Raw genomic sequence first — 18,962 nt, 5'->3', positions numbered from 1 at the left:
CTGTTCATCCATCAACCACCCAGGGGAGGGATGAAAAATGAGAGATTGAAGAATAGAGAGATGTGTGATGAGAGAAAAAGTGAGAAAAGGGCTTTTTCAGAAAAATAGAGCTTGAGGGCCGAGTGATGCGAGGATCACAAATGAGAGAGGGTGGGGAACACTACCCGGTGAAACAGGCTCCCTGTGCACGTCTGAGTGTCGTGTCTTTTTGTTTTATCTCGATTCTTGTTTTGAGTCGTTTCGAGTGTTACTCGATGTGTCTAGGTTGTGTGCCTTTTATTTCCTTGTTGCGTCGTTTTGCTGCGTTCAGTCATAGGCTCAATACTTGGTCGAAAGCTCATCTCTGAATTTCAAAAACAAAATCGTTTTGTGCTCCGAGTGCCATGCCATTCTCCACATTTGTACAAAACAAAATTTGTTCTTTCATAAAATCACAGGGTTCAACCCGGGTCATGTCGGAACAATAGAACTAGGACCTATTTGAAGCTATATGGGTTCCAGACTACAAAGCAAAAGCAAAAGAGGAAATGTCGGGTATCTGAGTTTGTTTCAACTTCAGTAAGTTCCGAGACTACATCCCGTGTGTGCCTCTTCAAGTCTTGCCAAGGCTCCGAAGTATGAGTGTGCCTCTACCTCAAGCTCAAGATCAAGTCTGCTTCAAGCCAAAATGGTAATCAGAAGTGCTCTCCCTGAGTACCATTCCCCGCCAGAGGCATCTTGGCCGTGTTCGCAATGAGTTCCTAGGAGACCAACTGCGACGGTGGAAACTAGAGTTCGAATGGCTGATGCCTAGAACGTAAAGGTTCGGGATTTCCGAGACCAAAGTCTGGTTTAAATACCCAGAGGCATGCCCTCGGCTTGAAATCTGTATGGCAGCCCCATAGATTGAGATAGCATGTGAATGCGCCTCGATTCTGGATACTGAATCAACCTAGCCTGTCACCCCGTTGGAGAATAGGGAAAGTTGTGAACATGGCCAGGAAGGAAAGGTAGTAACTGCGGTTTGGAAGTACAATCAAGAAAGTGCAAGGAGAACCCACTCTTTTCAGTTCAAAATGTTTCTGCGGAATTTTCAACTCATATCTTCGATGTGTAGCTCATCGTCGGTTGGTACGCACGAGGTGTATCCTTTTTGGAATGTATCATGATCCCTCCGAGAGGTAAATCGGAGGTTGCGTTTGGAAATTGGTCTACTTAAGGCTTGTATTCCCTTGTTCGGCATTTTGTTTCAAATATGTGTTGTCACGCACACTCCACTTGCGTTGTTATGCATCCTTCCACCCGCATTGTTATGCACCCATTTATCTAGCATTGTTATGCTCATTCGTTGCATTGTTATGCACATTTATCTAGCATTGTTATGCTCATTCGTTGCATTGTTATGCACCCATTTATCTAGCATTGTTATGCTCATTCGTTGCATTGTTATGCACCCATTTATCTAGCATTGTTATGCTCATTCGTTGCATTGTTATGCACCTTTATCTAGCATTGTTATGCTCATTGCTTGCATTGTTATGCACATCTATCTAGCATTGTTATGCTTGCATTGTTATGAACACTTCACCTGCATCGTTACGCACCTTTTCACTTACAATTGTCGTCTTTTCTCCTCTCGCATGCGATGCGTTAGGGCATCCTTGGTTTCGAACATTCGGATGAGTTTCGGTGTTCAAACTTATCTTTTCTCTCTTGCATGTGATATGCTGAGCAGTTTTCTCTTGCGTGTGATACGCTGAGAAATTTATCTTTTCTCTCTTGCATGTGATATGCTGAGCAGTTTTCTCTTGCGTGTGATACACTGAGAAATTTATCTTTTCTCTCTTGCATGTGATATGCTGAGCAGTTTTCTCTTGCGTGTGATACGCTGAGAAATTTATCTTTTCTCTCTTGCATGTGATATGCTGAGCAGTTTTCTCTTGCGTATGATACGCTGAGAAACTTATCTTTTCTCTCTTGCATGTGATATGCTGAGCAGTTTTCTCTTGCGTGTGATACGCTGAGAAATTTATCTTTTCTCTCTTGCATGTGATATGCTGAGCAGTTTTCTCTTGCGTGTGATACGCTGAGAAACTTATCTTTTCTCTCTTGCATGTGATATGCTGAGCAGTTTTCTCTTGCGTGTGATACGCTGAGAAACTTATCTTTTCTCTCTTGCATGTGATGTGCTGAGCAATTTTCTCTTGCGTGTGATACGCTGAGAAACTTATCTTTTCTCTCTTGCATGTGATGTGCTGAGCAGTTTTCTCTTGCGTGTGATACGCTGAGAAATCTCCCTTTTCTCTCTTGCATGTGATATGCTGAGCAGTTTTCTCTTGCGTGTGATACGCTGAGGAATTTGCATTTCTTCTCTTACGTGTGATACGCTGAGAAGTTTACCGTCCCTCTTTTGCGTATAATACGCTGAAAGGTTTACCTTCTTCCTCTCTTATGTGTGATACGCAGAGAGATGTTGTGTGTTAGACTCTGGGTATTCTCGGTAGTCGATTTTAGCCTTCTCCACGTGAGACGCAGTGAGAATTGCATAATTTTCTTACATCCTTCTACATGAAATGTAATTAGATTGGTATTCACTTGCTTAAAACTGTTGCATGGTATGCTTCATTACAGCTTTCATTTGCATAATCATAAGTTATGTTCGGCTTCTTGCCTTATCATTTGCATTTTGCCCCTGCCTGCGGGCACATCTCTGTTTATCTTGTATGTTTGTCTGAGTCTTCGGCCTTGTCAAAAATGGGTCGTCTCTGGGCTTTGACATTCACTCCCGTCATTGTTATGACTTTCGAGTTCTGTCAAAGAGGGGCAACTGTAGACACCCCATTTTTGACCGTCCTCAAGACTTGGACGTCACCGTTTGAACACTCGGTGATCATCCATGATTGTGTTCGTTTGGAGTTCCCGGAGGTCTCGGCTCGCGCGCCTTGCCTCAGGATCCCCGAACTCGACTGTTTAGTGTCTGGTTTTGCACCAAACACTTTTGTTTTGCCTTAGAGGGGCAGGGAATGCCTTGTGAGATATCCCCATACACCACCGGCAGTGGCTGGAGGCCACCGGCTGGTCTTTTTCTTCCATCGGCAATTTTGTTTGCCGGTCGGCACACTTTATTGCCGGTCGGCATAATATGTTGCCGGTCGGCACTGTTTTTTGCCGGAATAGCCTTTTTGGGCAGCCGACCACTGTTCCTCCACTTTATGGAGATATTTTGTGCTAGCTGTGATAGCTGGCACCAACTCCTTTCCCCTCCATACACGTGTATGGAGGGATTTCCCTCTAGCCAAGCTTGTTGAAGAAGCTTTGCAAGAGGGATCCTTATAAGAGGGAGGCTTTCCTCTTGGTTCTAGGTTAGAAAAACAGAAGCAAAATCAGCCTTTAGAGATATAGATACATATTATCTCTATACCTCTCTCCCTCTCCCTTCTTGTGTGTGTTTCTTGGCCCAAAAGGTGTGTTTTACCTTACTTTTGCACCATTATACACACCATTACACCTTAGTCCGAGATTGAGGGGCTTGGGGGAGTTGTTTCTTGAGTTTTGGACTGGTTTTGATCCAAAGAAGGAGGTTAGGCCATTTGTTCTTCAAGGGTTCTTCAAGGGTGAGCATCTTCCCTTTTATTCCCCAAACTTGCATTGATTTTCTACCTATTTTGTTTATTGTTTTGGCTCTTGTGTATAACATAAAAAAGGCTCATATTTTCCTGCTCTAACACTTTCATTAAGGTCACTTTGTGGTTAGATTGCAAACTCACCCTCATAGGCCTTGTTTGGCCTATTTTGGTGCCTTTTTGATAAGGTTTCGTTCACTTCAGCATTTTGATCTTTTGATCACCAAAAATCAGTGTATTTTAGTGTCAAAAAAGTTGGTTTGAAGTCTTGCATAGGGGAGGGACACCCCTCTCCCTTTATGGTTTTGTTTCCTTGCTTTTTGGGCTCAAAAGGATAGCATGTGTGCTTGTTGTTTCTTGGCTTCATTTCAGCACTTTTTTTAGGCATCTTAGGTCTTACATAACCTCTGTTTTTGGCCGGATTTGGCCCTCTTGTATGCTTGTGATATTTGCTTTGTATTGCTCCATCTTGCTTAAAAATACATCCCATGATTAGGCCATGATTTTTGTGTGTGTTGGCTTGGTTCTATGGAGCATTTAGCATTGTTTTTCCATGCTTAACATCTGTTGGTTATCAACTTGGTCATGTTTAGCATGTTTGTTAGAGTTGCTTTGTATTTTGGCTTGGAAGCTTTGAGCATTTTGACCTCTAGCATGCATGGTTGTGTTTACCCTCTTGATTTGGCATCATCTAGGGTCATATTTTAGTCCAAGAATCATGCTTACATGTGTGCATGCATGGTCTTTTTCATGTCTTAAGGGTGTGTCCTCTTATGCCTAAGAATGAGCCTTAGTGTATTTGCTTCATGGGGGATATCTTAGTTGCCATATTAGGAGCTTTTGGGGTCCTATTTTGCATGCATAGATTCTGTTTTTACTTGTCTTGATCATGCCATGAGTGGTCATGTCATTGAAGGTAAGTTGTCTCCTTGTGTGCCTTAGCTTTGGGACCATGAATTTGCTTGTTAACATGAGTTGATTGTCTATCATTTTGAGCACTTTTGGCCACCGTTTTGAGGAGGGTAAGGGTCTGCCCTTTTGCCATTTTTAAGCCCTCTTGCATGCTTACTCCATGTTTGTTGCATAGTTGTTCCATTAAGCTTTGTAGCACATCAATCCCATAGTCAATTTGGTCCATGTTTGCACCATTTTTGTACCTTGTATGCTTAGCATTGTACATTTGTCATGTTGGTTGCATAATGTTTGTTGTGCTTTATATCTTGGTGGCATGATGTATTTGAGCCTTGTTGAGCATTACATGCATTGCATTTACTTGGTTTGGGGTGTCAAACTAAGTTCGGGAATCAAGGACCATTCATACTTCAAGTGATGCAACGCGCCTTGATTCCCGGTCATCGGGACCTTTGACTCTAACTTGATACGGCCTCGGTTTTTCATGTTGTTTGTTGCATGCATTTTCATATCAAATGGCAAATTCGATCCTTTGACTCATCATGTACCATTGATGATTCAAGGATCGAAAGTCATGCTTCTTTGAGTCTAAAATATGATAAGAAGTAGGACCATGCTTACATGTGTCCAAAAACTCCATACTATGCACTGCCTGTCCTCTGTTTGCTGTCAAACTGTCTATTGCAGGAAGTTTCTGCCGACCGGCAGAATTTAGTGCCGACCGGCACTATCTGGAGTGCCGATGAATCTGATAAAGTGCCGACGGGAATTTCGGAGTGCCGGTGGCAATTCTGTCTGGCCGGTGGTGCTCTGCAGGATGTAGAGAGCTTGTTCCAGCACTTTGGAAATTTTCAGAAAGACAAGGCAGTACAAACAGAGGCGACAAGAGCATAGTACGGGTCTTCCGGGCAGGACGGATTCGAGCATGCATCATCTGCGCGCCCCGAGGCAGAGGCTGTGGCCACCCTCTTCATTCTTTTGCTTCCTTTTTTTTTTTTAATTAGGAAATTTTGTAATAATTTTATTTGTTCATTATTTTGGGACTGTAATATTAATTCGAACCCTCTAAGTGAGGGTAAACATGTAATAAGTGTGGGTGAGTGTGTGTATGTCTTCCAATCCCCGTTTCTTTCTTCCCTTTTATTTACCAGCTTATGATGGTAGATTAGGGCATTTTTGAAATTAGCATACCTTATGATATGCATGCATGCATTCATGCATCTGTTAACATGCACCGGGCTCGGTACATCATGCTAACCGCATTCGTATTTTCAAAATCCAAAATTGAATACATGAATTAGTTGGTTGCATATCGTATGCCATATTTAGGTTAACCGAGCCTAACTAGAATTGCACCTTGTATGTGTTGCATTAGGCAAAATAACATGAACTAGGACACGCACATTTGCTAACTAGTTTATTGTTTTGGCACGGAGTACAATGTAAGTGGTTATGCTTTAGCATCCAACATGCGTGTGAATGTTGCCATAAAAGTATGCTTGCCATGCGGCTAAGTGTTTACATGAGATAAATTGCCTGAATGCCTGTGGGTGGAGGTCAAAATGCTTAAATTGGGATAATGCGTTAAAACTATATTTGTTAAAGCCCACTAGATAGTGGCAAAACCGTCTTTTCTAAAAAGCCTACTTGAGGGTGGCAAAATCTGTATTTTAGCCTACTCGCGAGTAGCAAACCATTTTCAAAACAAACATGAAATGTTTTGTTCCAATTTGGGTGATTTGGTCTATACTTGTTTGCTGTGCGCATAACATAGTAATTCTAGGCTAATAAATGGAATAAGAACACGTAAAGTTTTCAAAAACGGATATCACGGTTAGTAGAGGCCGGTCTTCGGACCGGGCGAAAGGGGGTGCTCATAGCTGACCTTCCCCGATCGTACCCAAGCTCCCGAGCCGAGACAACTCCGGTGATGACGGACATGTGGCCTTCGGCACCGAGTCAGGGTTTCCTAAATTTCCCCATTTTAAAAATATTTAGGTGGCGACTCTGTATCTGGCAAAGCAGTCCATGTTTGGCACTACTTTTTCAAAAATCTGTTTCTCAAAACGATTTGCTAGATTTGGACTCTTTGGTTCAGATTAAGAACCGTGACACAAATTGAGTCCGAACTGTAGCAATGAGGTCCCACGCGGGCGCTGTTACAGTTACATTTACATATCTCATGTATTGCATCGCATCACATCATGTTACACCTCAATGTGAATGGAATTGACCTGTTGTCTGAAAAATTGAGCATTTGTACTGTAATGATCAGATAACCAAACGGCCTCATAGCAAAACAGCCCAGGCAACACACTGCTCAAACTGAATGCACAGCCTATACTCTGTTAGGGATTAGTCTGCATACAGCCCCTAACACCACACTCGGTTCATTCTGCACACAGGAAATCCTGAACAAACGGCCCAATCTGACAAGACGGAACACAAAGACGGGACCAGTTGAAGTTGAAGCACGCTCAGATGCCCCAAATTTTTTTCTTCTTCTTTTGCTTCGCACAGATGTAGAGAATGGCACAGCACTCTGAGCATAAACGATTTTTGAAATAAAAAATGATTTTCAACCGGGGTATCGAGCCTACAACTGAACACAGCGGGGAGGACTCAAAAAAAGGGTACACGACCTAAACACAACGAGACACGCTCGGAAAAGACCTAAAACAAAAGTTGAGGTGATCAAAACGAAAGACACGACGTGCAGACATGTTCAACGAAAGACCTCAAATCTTGAGGAGCCAGTTCCTCCAGGTATATTTCCCACCCTTTCTGATTTGTGATTCTCACATCACTCGGCCCTCAGGCTCGGTTTTTTCCTCTCAAGACCCTTTTTCTTACTTTTCTCTCAACTTACACCTCTCTATTCTTTATTCTCTCATTTTTCGTCCCTCCCCAAGGTGATTGATGAATGAATAGGAAGTTGCGGGTTCATGCCCAATGCCGTTAGCTCACAGCTATTTCTTCTGGTGGGTAGAGTGCCCTCCTGGCAAGTATATTGACGATGGGGGAAAGATAGAACGCCTGACTCAACTGTGCCCCTAGTTCATCATTTTGACCATTTTTTGTTTTGGTTTTCTACTAAAACAGTTTTGATCAAGATGAGAGTCGGATTAACGTACTTGTTCGATTTTTTATTTGAAAACCATGCAAGTCAGACTATAAGCACTGAAAATTTTCCTTTTTGGGTGCAAGAAAATGGTCCAGTTTTGGAAAATGGAATAGTTTTCGAGAAAATAGTCAACCTCAGTAAAAATTTTCAAAAACTACTTTGCAAACAGTCAATGCTCAACGAGCATGGAACTTACTCTTTGAGATGCGCAACCTCGGATCAGAGGCAATGGAAAATTGCCCCTGGCTTGAAGGACGCTGCACGGCAACAGAAAGTTGCCCCTGGTTTGAACGGCGACTCATGGCAACGGAAAGTTACCCCTTGTCTGGATGGTGTCGCAGCATATTGTAAACAGTCCTTACCAGTGATGATCACAACCAAACTTTCTCGGATACAGAGAAGACGAAGATGGTCAAAACCAATATATGGACACAGTCACTTTGAAGGTGTTGAGGGATGGACTTCAGGACGAAGTTGCCTATGTATCCGGTTGTCACAACCGAACTATCGGATTTAGAGAAGGCAAGATGATCAAAACCACTACATGGACTGAGGCGCTATGAAAACGTTGAGGGCTGGACCTCAGGATGAAGTTGCCTACGTATCCCAAACATGGGAATCAAGCCTTACGTAGTTCCGGTTAAGGTACACTCGGGTATTTTAACCTTCACTTCTTAGGCTCTAACTTTTGCCAAGGCGCCCGATGCGGGTTTTCGACCTTGCGAGCTTTTCTTTCTTTTTCTTTTTTTCTTGATTTTTTTGTATCTTTTTTGTATCTTTTTATTCTCTCTCTTTTTTTTTTTGATTTTATTTCTTCTCCTCTTTTTTTTTGGCATTTTTTGTATTTTTCTCTTGCTCTAACTTTTGCCATGCCAAATGGTTTTTGAAGTTGAAGCCTCTCTGTGTCTAGGAGAACGGCTGTTGCAATGATTTGCAGAAGAATCCATCATGGCTACTCCACGAGCTTCTTCTGGTGAGATTTAATCTTTTTTATTCGACTTTGGTGCCTCTTGTTCGAGGGCTGCTTCAAAACTGGCCACATGGGCCTCCTCCGACAGTTGACCGTTGAATGTTCCGAATGAGTTCGAGGTTCAAAACAAACCGGTCGAATCTTGAGGCTGAGAGCGATCCTAGGCTGCACAATCTCAAGAGCGATTCCACACAGGTCTTCACAGGGCCGCGTAAAACATTTGTTTTTGAAAGTATTTAAGAAAGCGACAAATCGCTCGCGCCGAAGATAGTGTGGAACCAATCTGGATCAAGCCAGGGTCCTTCTTAGTACTTACGCTAACAAGCATGGTTTCATTCGTTAAAGGCTTAGCATGCCTCTCATTTTCTCAAATTGATCAAAGTTTTGCAAAACTCGAGGAATCCCTTCCTCTTTGTTTTCATCGCTGTGTTAAAGAGGTTTTGAAAAACATAGGTCAATGCAATGATTTTCAGGGCACAAGAGAACAGGTGGAATGCACGGCTGTTTGGTTCAAATCCTCTGGCACAACTAGCCCAAAACAAACAATAAGCACGAAAACATGATAGCCGCAGCTGTTTCATTCAAGTTTCTCGGATGTAACTGGCTCCACAGCAGAGACAGACTCAAAAAGAAAGCAAAAAGGTTAAATACAACAACGGTGTTCGAGGCAACAACCCCGGAATCACTCGACATCCTATACAACCGGACTGACTCGGTACCACAAGACAGACCCAAAAACAAAAAGACTGACTCAAAGCAAAGAGGCAGACTCAAAAACAAAACAGAGAACTGACTCAAAACCCAAGCTAGAAGCTACAAAACTGCATTTACAAATGCTCAAAAAGCGCGTGCCAGACGCCATATCTGAAATACACCGAGCGCCGCCCGCAGGTGGTCCAACCCCTGATCACATACTCGCAGCATCCTCAAAGTCCAACAACTCGGTGGTAACAGACTTCGCTGAGGTAGGTGGAAGAATGACCTCATTATCGATCAGATCCTACACTTCATGGCGAAGGCCGAAACAGTTATCGGTGGCGTGACCGGTCTGTTGGTGGTATGCGCAGTATAAAGCAGCATCATGTGTGAGAGGGAGATTCTTCAGGAGAGGCCGAGGTTCAAGGGGTTTGAGGTGCCCCCTTTCGGCAAGAATCTGAAGTGCCTTAGACAGAGGCATGTAGAGAGCATGAAAGATCCTGCGCCCTCGGGGCAGGTACTTTGAAGTCTGAGTATTCTTACTAGACGCACAAGCAAAAGGGTCAGCAGGCACTGCCTTGGCTTTTTGATCTTTCCCAGGTGCAGGGTTGGGAATAGGAGGAACTGTTCTGGCATGACGGGGCCTATCCCGATTTTCTGACTGACTTGAACTACCCTCAGGTGGAGTGGGAAAGGCATCCTCCACAGTTTTTGCCACAACTGCGGATATCTGTTGCTTGTTCATCCTCCCGGCTTTCAAAGCCTCGACTGCCCGCAGCAGTTGTTCAATGGGATCGGCATCTGCCTTCATTTTGTTCTTGCCTTTGGCCTCAGCCTGATCGGGGGTTTGGGTTACTGCATCAGAGCAAAGCCCAGTTGTTGCTGACACGTCATTACTGTAGCTGGAGGCAACCTCTGGTTGGCTGAGCTCTATCACAATCCACCACAGTAGCGGGGGCTCCTGCGGTATGAAATTCTCAGCATACGATACCGCTGGCGGCGAAGACGACATTCCATAGGCCAGATCGGCCACGGATCTCTGGAGGTCACCAATCATTCCCATCAGCTCGAATGTGGTGGGCTCACGAGCCTAATACAACTGGGGGGTCCAGACTGGGTGTGCGACAGGCGACCTAGGCGGATGCGATACATCAACATTGGTTTCATCCCTCAGGGTGATCCCTTGATCTAGCATAGCTGTCATATCCACAATCTCTTCTGAATTCTGCGTCATCATAAGTCCTGCCTCAGCAAAGGAGAACACTAGTTATTCTGTATCAATTTTCTAGACACTCTGAACTGAAAGGAAAAACAAACAGCATTTTAGCCCAAACAGATCAATCACAGGTGTAGCCGAACAACTGCACTCTATTACTGATCACTGTTCCCTAGAATCACTGTCCCCAAAACTGAACTAGATACCTGCGGATAACTGATTTCTCAACAGCACTGATACTGGTGCCCTCGGGCCTAATACTCAATCTTGCAAACTGATATGTACGTTCCTGTAGAGATACACTCTAAAGCACATAGCAGATAAGTGAGAGCCAAAACACCCCTATAGAGGGGTAGGGTTTCCCTGTCCTATTTTGTTAGGAGCTAGGGTTTCACTACGCACGCAGCGGTTTCAAACAACCTATAATCGGGTAAGCAACCTGTCCTAACTTGGAATGGTCACTATGGATCCGAATATGCACTAGGTCGAATGGTCGAAAAGGGTGCCCCGGTAAAAATCGGGGTTTGTGTTGCCATACTGTCAGAGCCCATAACCGGTCAGCCTTATGGTTATGCCTTGACAAGACAAGCCTCCGGCAAACCATTCAGGAATGGCAGATGGCAAACACGGTGTCCTAGGCACACCAATGCACAAGCAATGCAAAGAAACACATAAGTGTAATCAAAACAGGGTATCACGAGTTCGAGTTAAGCTCTCTAAATTCCCCAGCAGAGTCGCCAGAAACTGTAACACATCCGCGAGGGACCCCGCTACAGTTCGGACTCGATTTGTGTCACGGTTCTTAATCTGAACCAAAGAGTCCAAATCCGGCAAATCGTTTTGAGAAACAGATTTTTGAAAAGAAGTGCCAAACATAGACTGCTTTGCCAGATACAGAGTCGCCACATAAATATTTTTTAAGGGGGAATTTAGGAAACCCTGACTTGGTGCCAAAGGCCACGCGTCCGTCATCACCAAAGTTTCCTCGGCTCGGGAGCTAGGGTACGATTGGGGAAGGTCATCTATGAGCATCCCCTCTCGCCCAATCCGAAGATCGGCCTCTACTAACCATGATATCCGTTTTTGAAAACGTTATGTGTCCTTATCCCGATCATTAGCCTAGAATTACTATGTTATGCGCACAGCAAACAAGTATAGACTAGATTGCCTATTTTGGGAACAAGCATTGCATATCCGTTTGTTTTGGAAAAATGTTTTGGAATTTGCTACTCGCAAGTAGGCTAAAACACGGATTTCAATGAGCCATTCCAACTCAGACAATCCAACCTTCACCCATAGGCATTCAAGCAGTTATATCACATAAGCAGCTAGCCTCATTGTAATCATGCTATCATGGCAACACTCACACGTATGCAAGAATGCAAAAGAATAAATGCTTACATCATACTCTGTGCCAAAACAAAGAACTCGTTGGCAATCAATGCATGATCCAAGTCCATGTTTAAATGTCTAATGCAACGCATACGGAATGTCACTAGGGTAGGCTCGGCTATTCTATGAATGACATGTGAAAATGCACAAGTAGCATGTATTCAAGTTAGATTTGAAATACTAATGCAGTTAGCATGATGCGCCGAGCCCGGTGCATGCAATACTGATGAATGATGCACGCATGCATAGCATAAGGTATGCTGAATTAAACATGTCCTATTACTAACCATCAAAGCAGGTAAGTAAAAGGGAGAAAGAAGTGGAGGTTGGAAGACATGCACACACTCACCCACACTTATTACAAATTCGCCCTCGCTCGGAGGGACCAAAAGAATAATACAACTCAAATAATGAATTAACTAACCTAGCTAATTAATTATTACAGACTAACTAAATTAATTAAACAAATTAATTAATTTAAGAAAGCAAGAAAAAGGGCCTCGGGAAGAGAGCTCAATGCACGCGTGCTCGGGTCTTGCTCGGAAGTCCACTGCCATGCGCAAGCTGCCTCTGTTTTCCCTACTCTGCCCCTCTGAAAACTTCCAAAGTCTCAGAATTGCTTCCCTGGACATTGGGAGACACCACCGGCTGAGGAGAATGCCCACCGACAGTAAGATGTGATCATCGGCTGTTGATGAAGCTATCGGCCACGGATGGATTACCGGTCGGCACTTTGTGCAGTCGATCGGCAAAACGTTCCTGCAGAATCTGTTTGACAACAGCAGAGGACAGAGCTTTGCATGGCAATACAATTCAAGTAATGTATGCACCAACCATATCCCTTATCATGTTTATGACTCAAAGGGACATGGTCCTTGGTTCTCGGACCATCAATCGCGCATTTCAATGCGTGATGACCCAAGAGACCAAGTTATGCATGTTGATTTCAAATGTAATGCAATGCACATAGTCAAACCAAGGGGCTTCTAGCTCTGTCATGACTCACTTCAAGAGGTGAGGCAATGCATGCACAATGCAATGCAATCTAGACATGCGAGCTAAGGATGCAACATGGCAATGCAATGCATTTATGCAAGTATGCAAGCAAATATGCAAGGCAAGCATGCAAACAAGCAAAGGATGGACTTAAGCATGGTTTAGGCAGCCCTCATTAGGCCTAAAACAATGGCCAAGGTGCTCAAAAATGAAGGACTAATAGGGACACAAACATGCATGCAAATGATCTCCAACACTTCAAGCATTAAAGGGCAATTCTCAAGCACACTCAAGAGGATGCAAACATGGACATATAGCATGCAAATTAAGCCTTGAAAATCATGCAAGAACATGGTGCCAAACCAACCCAAACAATGCAATCAAGGTATGCAAGCAAAGTCCAAGATTCAAAGGAAGCTAAAGGGGTATTGAACCACACTTAACAAGACCAAACATGGCGTGAATCCAATGACCCAAAACAGAGTGTTAGCACCTAAAACAAAGCCCAAAAGATTACTTAGATGGCATCTAAATGACTTGAATTCAAAAGCATGCACAATGACTAAAACATGGAGCATGCAACACAAGCCTTTGACACATCAAAGGGGCCATGAAATGCAAGCATACAAGCATACTAAGTGGACTGAAATGACATGGAAAATGGTCCCAACCCACTAAATCAAAGCAAGTAATGCATTCTATGCACTCACACCCTTAAGGCCAACAAGCCAAAATGCAAAGGGGCTATACAATGCATGCCAAAGTCGATCCAAACAACTAAGGACAGACCTTTATCATGGCAAAATAAACATGAAAGCTTCACAAAGCCAAGCCTAAAACATGCTAGAACAATGGTTTACAACCTAAGGCATGTTAAGGCAACAAAATGGCATTACAAGGCATGTATGCTAAGCAAGCATGGTGTACCAAAACCAACTTAAAACAATGCATGGCCAACAAGAGCCTAAGCTAGGTGCTCCCTCAAGAGGCAAAAATGGTCCTTTTCAAGGACAACAAGGAGAGGGGGTGGCACTCTCCTTCTTGGGACCTCAAGGAACCGTCCTCACCTCTGAAATCCCTCAAGATTTCAATGGTGAGGAGGCCCAAACACCAAGGTCTCAGAGCTCACCCAAAATGGCACAAAATGGAGCCTTACAAGGCTTAAGAGGGGTCAAACAACCCCAAAGCTTGAAGCAACCTCAAACAACTATTTAGAGGCCCTAAAAACAGAACTTTTTTATGTTATACACAAAGCTCAAAAATAGTTTCAAGATAGGCTAAAAAGCTATGCAAGAATGGGGTAAAAAGGGACAAAAGTCTTACCCTTGTAGACCCTCTTCACAAATGGTGGACCAGCTATCTCCTTAGGTCCAAACTAGCTTCAAAACTCTGAAAACAATCCCCTAGAACCTCAATAGCCAAGGGAAGGTGTAATAGTAGGTGTTTGTGTACAAAACTAAGGCTTAAACACACACAATACAAGAGAATGAGAGATATAGATATAGGATAGATACAAAACCCTAAACCTAGAACCAGAGCTTCTCTAACAATTTTTTCTAACCCTAATGCCAAGAGAGGAGCCCTCTTCTTATAGGCAACTCCCTCTTGTAAGGCTTCCAAAACAAGCCATCCAAGAGGGAAATCCCTCCATACACGTGTATGGAGGGGAGTAGAATGGGTGCCAACTATCACAGCTGGCACAAAATATCTACTAAAAGTAGATGAACAGTGATCGGCCATTCAAAATTGCCATTTTGGCAAAATAAATGGCCGACTGGCAACAAATAGTGCCGACCGGCAATATACATTGTCGATGGCATAAAATCACTGGCCGGTGGCCTCAAGCCATGGCCGGTGATGTGTGGGGGTGCCTCACAAGGCATTCCCTGCCCCCTCCAAGGCAAAACACAAGTGTTTGGTTCGAAACCAGACACAACACGATCGAGTCAAGAGATCCTGAGGCAAGGCGCGCAACCGAGACCTCCGGGAACTCAAGACGAACACAAACAAGGGTAATCACCAAGTGTTCCAATGGTGACGTCCAAGTCTTGAGGACGGTCAAAAATGGGGTGTCTACAATAAGAAAGAGGCCTAAGAGAAGTAAATAAATTAAGAGCGAATTGAATCACTTGTGACCCACTATGTTCTGTAATGTGTAAGGTCAAGCGCAAGGGCGAATCCATCGGCAGAACACTGTGAGTAATATCTTAGTAAAGATATGTTTAAGTACGTTATTTTCCAAACGTTACTTCTGTATGAGCCTTATGGATTTGTATGTTAAATTATGGATGAATATTCTAAATGTCGGTATTTTGCATAAGATTAATTGAATACAAATATGATCCTAATCATGGGTATGAGACACACATGAATATGAATATGAAAATGAATTGGGACCGAGGCTATTTGATATGATGAATGGGCCTGAGGCCGTTTGATATCATGGGTATGAGACACGCATGAATATGAATATGAAAATGAATTGGGCCCGAGGCCGTTTGATGTGAATGAATTAGACCTAAGGCCATTTGAATATTAAAATGGGCCAAAGGCCATTTGACACAAACGAATTGGGCCCGAGGTCATTTGATAAGAATGAAATGGACTCGAGTCCATTTGATAAGAATGAATTGGGCCTGAGGCCGTTTGATATGTTTGGGCCTAAGGTCGTTTGACGTATTAGATAAAACATAAATGGGCCTATGGCCGTTTGATATGTCTGCTACAAATTTCATTCATGTAACTCCTTTATTTTGATATTATTCACTGGGCTATCTCTCACTTTCATTTATATGTGTGTAGGTGAGCAAAGAGATGTCCAAACCCAGCCTCAGTGAAAGAGATGAGAGGAAGTTAAGTTTTGTGGAGTAAGCCCGAACGTCTCACGCACGAGACTTTGCTTTCTTTTGTTCTTTTCTTTACTATTTTGTTACCTTGGTGAATACATTGGATCACCCATGTATATTAGCTTTTAGTTTGGCTGACCATAAATCTGAATGATCCTGTATGTACAAGATTCTATGTTGTTTTCCTTTTGGTGTGAGTTATTACTAAATATATGTGAGATGTTTTGACATGCCATGTAAGCACAGCTCTTTGGACAAAAGTTTTAAGTCTGCTTTCGTTCGGCCCCCATTATTGTTATAAAATATATCTGAAGTAGTTTGAGGTCGTAGGTAATCTCATGATTTCTGGCTGGTTATGACCTTAATCCTCAGGGGCAGGTTCAGGTCATGACAATCCCAGATGGCTGTCTAATGTAGTATTGGTCCGCAAAAAGAATGACAAATGTTGACTGTGCATCGACTACTCCAACCTCAACCAAGCTTGCCCTAAAGACCGCTACCCACTCCCCCAGATCAATCTATTGGTCGACGCAACTGCTGGACATCAGATGCTTAGTTTCATGGATGTTTTCTGAAGCTATAATCAGATCTTAATGCACGCAGCTGACCAGGAGCACACCTCTTTCATTACTGACAGAGGGACTTATCACTACCGTGTGATGCCATTCAGTTTGAAGAATGCGGGAGCCACTTACCAACGCCTGGTTAATGTCGTTTTCAAAAACCAGGTCGGTTGGAATATAGAGGTCTACGTCGATGATACGCTCGTCAAGAGGAAACTCTCCTCCGATCACTTAACAGACCTACGAGAGACTTTCTAGACCTTGCACAAGTATCAAATGAAGTTGAATACAGAGAAGTGCCCTTTCGACATCAGGTCTGGTAAGTTTTTAGGGTTCATGGTCAGCCACAGAGGTATTGTGGCCAACACAGAAAAGATCAAGGCCCTAATAGAAATGTGGTCTCCCAGAATGGTAAAGGAGGTTCAGGGGCTCACAGGTCGAGTTGCCGCCCTCAACCGGTTCATCTCCCAAGCAACTGACAAATGCCTTTCATTCTTCAAAGTCCTTCGGCGAGCTTTAGAATGGAACCCCAGGTCCGAGGCGACCTTCAAATAACTGAAATAGTGCATGGCTAACCCTCCTCTCCTCTCTCAAGCATTGCCAGAAGTGACCCTCTTCCTTTACTTAGTTGTTTGCAACATCGCGGTCAGTGTCGCCCTTATCAGAGAAGACGCCTTAGTCCAGCGCCCGATTTACTACTTTAGCCGAGCACTTCGAGGGGCAGAACAGAACTACCCCTTGTTAGAAAAAATGGCCCTAGCTCTGGTCATCACCTCTAGATGCCTCTGACCTTATTTCCAAGCACACTCCATAGTAGTACTCACTAACCAGCCTTTAAAAAAGGTTATGCAACAACCACAATCGTCTGGCAGGCTCATGCAATGGTCCGTTGAACTAAGCCAGTATGAAATCTCTTACCGCCCCCGAATAGCTATCAAAGGTTAGGTTGTTGTAGACTTTATCCTAGAATTCACCAATGTCACTCCGAATGCACCCCCTCTACCAGCACACGTCACCACTGATACTGAAGACCCCCACTCTTGGACGCTTAGTGTTGACGGTTCATCCCGCAAAGAGGGTAGTGGAGCTAGTTTGATCCTTACCACCCCCGAGGGTGAATATTTCAAATGTGCCCTCTGATTCCTATTTGCAGCAAGTAATAACCAAGTATAGTATGAGGCCCTAATAGTGGGTCTCTGACTGGCTAGAGACATTTGGGTTGACCATCTCCAAGTGTTTAACGATTCCCGGTTGGTGGTCGGACAAATATCGGGCGAGTTTGATGCAAAGGAGGAGGTAATGCGATCGTACAAGGACATCGCTCTTCCTCTAACCTGCCTCTTTAATAGCTTTCACATCAAGAATGTCCCCAGGTCAGAGAACTCCCAAGCTGAGCAAATGGCATAGTTAGCCTCAGCAGATCAATCAGACCTCAGCCATGGCGTCTGAGTTGAATACCTGATCTATCCAGCGATTTCCCCAGGCCAACAAGTGATTCATCTACTCCAGGACGAGGCTATCCCATAGACCCAGGACATTATCACATTCTTAGACCAAGGAATACTACCTACCGATCAGCAGGAAGCCGCCAAGGTCAAGGCTCGGTCTTCAAATTATGCCTTTATCGGTGGTATTCTGTATAAGAGGGGATTCTCACGGCCATACCTCAAATGCCTCAATACTAATCAAGCCACCTACGTAATGAGTGTAATACACGAAGGAGTTTGTGGTAACCATTCTGGGGGACGATCCTTAGCTCACAAAATCCTTCGCACAGGTTATTTTTGGCCCACACTCAACCGAGACACCACCAACTTTGTACTCAAATGCGACAAATGCCAATGCTTCGCCAACATCCCCTACGCCCCTCTAGCAAAACTGACCATGCTCAGCAGCCCATGTCCCTTTGCCAAGTGGGGCATCGATCTTGTCGATCCATTGCCGACCGGTAGAGGCCAAGTGAAGTTCGTTGTGGTTGCCATCGATTACTTTACCAAGTGGGTATAAGCAGAGCCTCTAGCCAAGATTACCGAGTGGAATACCACTAAGTTCATTTGGCAGTCCATTGTGTGCCGTTTCAGAGTCCCCCAAGCCACTGTCTCCTACAACGGCAAGCAGTTTGATAATGCCAAATTCAGAGAATTCTGCGCTGGGCTTAACATCAAGACCTGTTTCTCCTCCCCTGGCCATTCCCAGGCTAACGGGCAGGTTGAAGTCACCAATCACTCATTGTTAAAAATAATCAAGACCAAGCTGGAAGCCACCAAAGGACTCTGGGCAAACGAACTTCCAAATGTGCTTTGGGCCTACCGTACGACAGCAAGAACTCCCACTGGTGAAACCCCTTTCCAACTAACGTACAACGCTGAAGCGGTCATCCCTGTGGAAATTGATTCTCCAACTCCTCAGATGATGCATTCGAACATAGACCCATACAACGAGTTGCAACGAGCCGAGCTAGACTTGATTGAAGAATTACGACAGCAGTTGCTGTCAGGCTGGCCTCTTATCAGCAGAGAATGTGGAAACATTATAATCGCAAAGTCAGACCCCGAGAATTCTCAGTAGGCAATCTAGTCTTACGAGAAGCAACCCTTGCCACCAAAAACCCGACCGAGGGGAAGCTAGCGGCTAAGTGGAAAAGC

The 18,962-nt window shown here is 44.0% G+C and overlaps 1 protein-coding gene across 1 annotated transcript; it reads left to right on the top strand.

Annotated features, from left to right (window-relative positions):
• The first annotated feature begins 16,593 nt into the window (after window positions 1-16,593).
• On the top strand, window positions 16,594-18,885 carry LOC145806722 (uncharacterized). The gene is made up of 2 exons (XM_082904480.1): window positions 16,594-16,850; window positions 18,399-18,885. The coding sequence occupies exons 1-2, from the start codon at window positions 16,594-16,596 to the stop codon at window positions 18,883-18,885; spliced, it is 744 nt and encodes a 247-aa protein (XP_082760606.1).
• Window positions 18,886-18,962: the final 77 nt, after the last annotated feature.

The sequence above is a fragment of the Camellia sinensis genome, chromosome 1 (genome assembly GCF_055761805.1).
Source record: "Camellia sinensis isolate YWXY chromosome 1, ASM5576180v1, whole genome shotgun sequence".
In the NCBI taxonomy this organism is placed as follows: domain Eukaryota; kingdom Viridiplantae; phylum Streptophyta; class Magnoliopsida; order Ericales; family Theaceae; genus Camellia; species Camellia sinensis.
The sequence above is the reverse complement of the archived record's forward strand: the minus strand, read 5'-3'. Positions and strand labels throughout refer to the sequence as shown.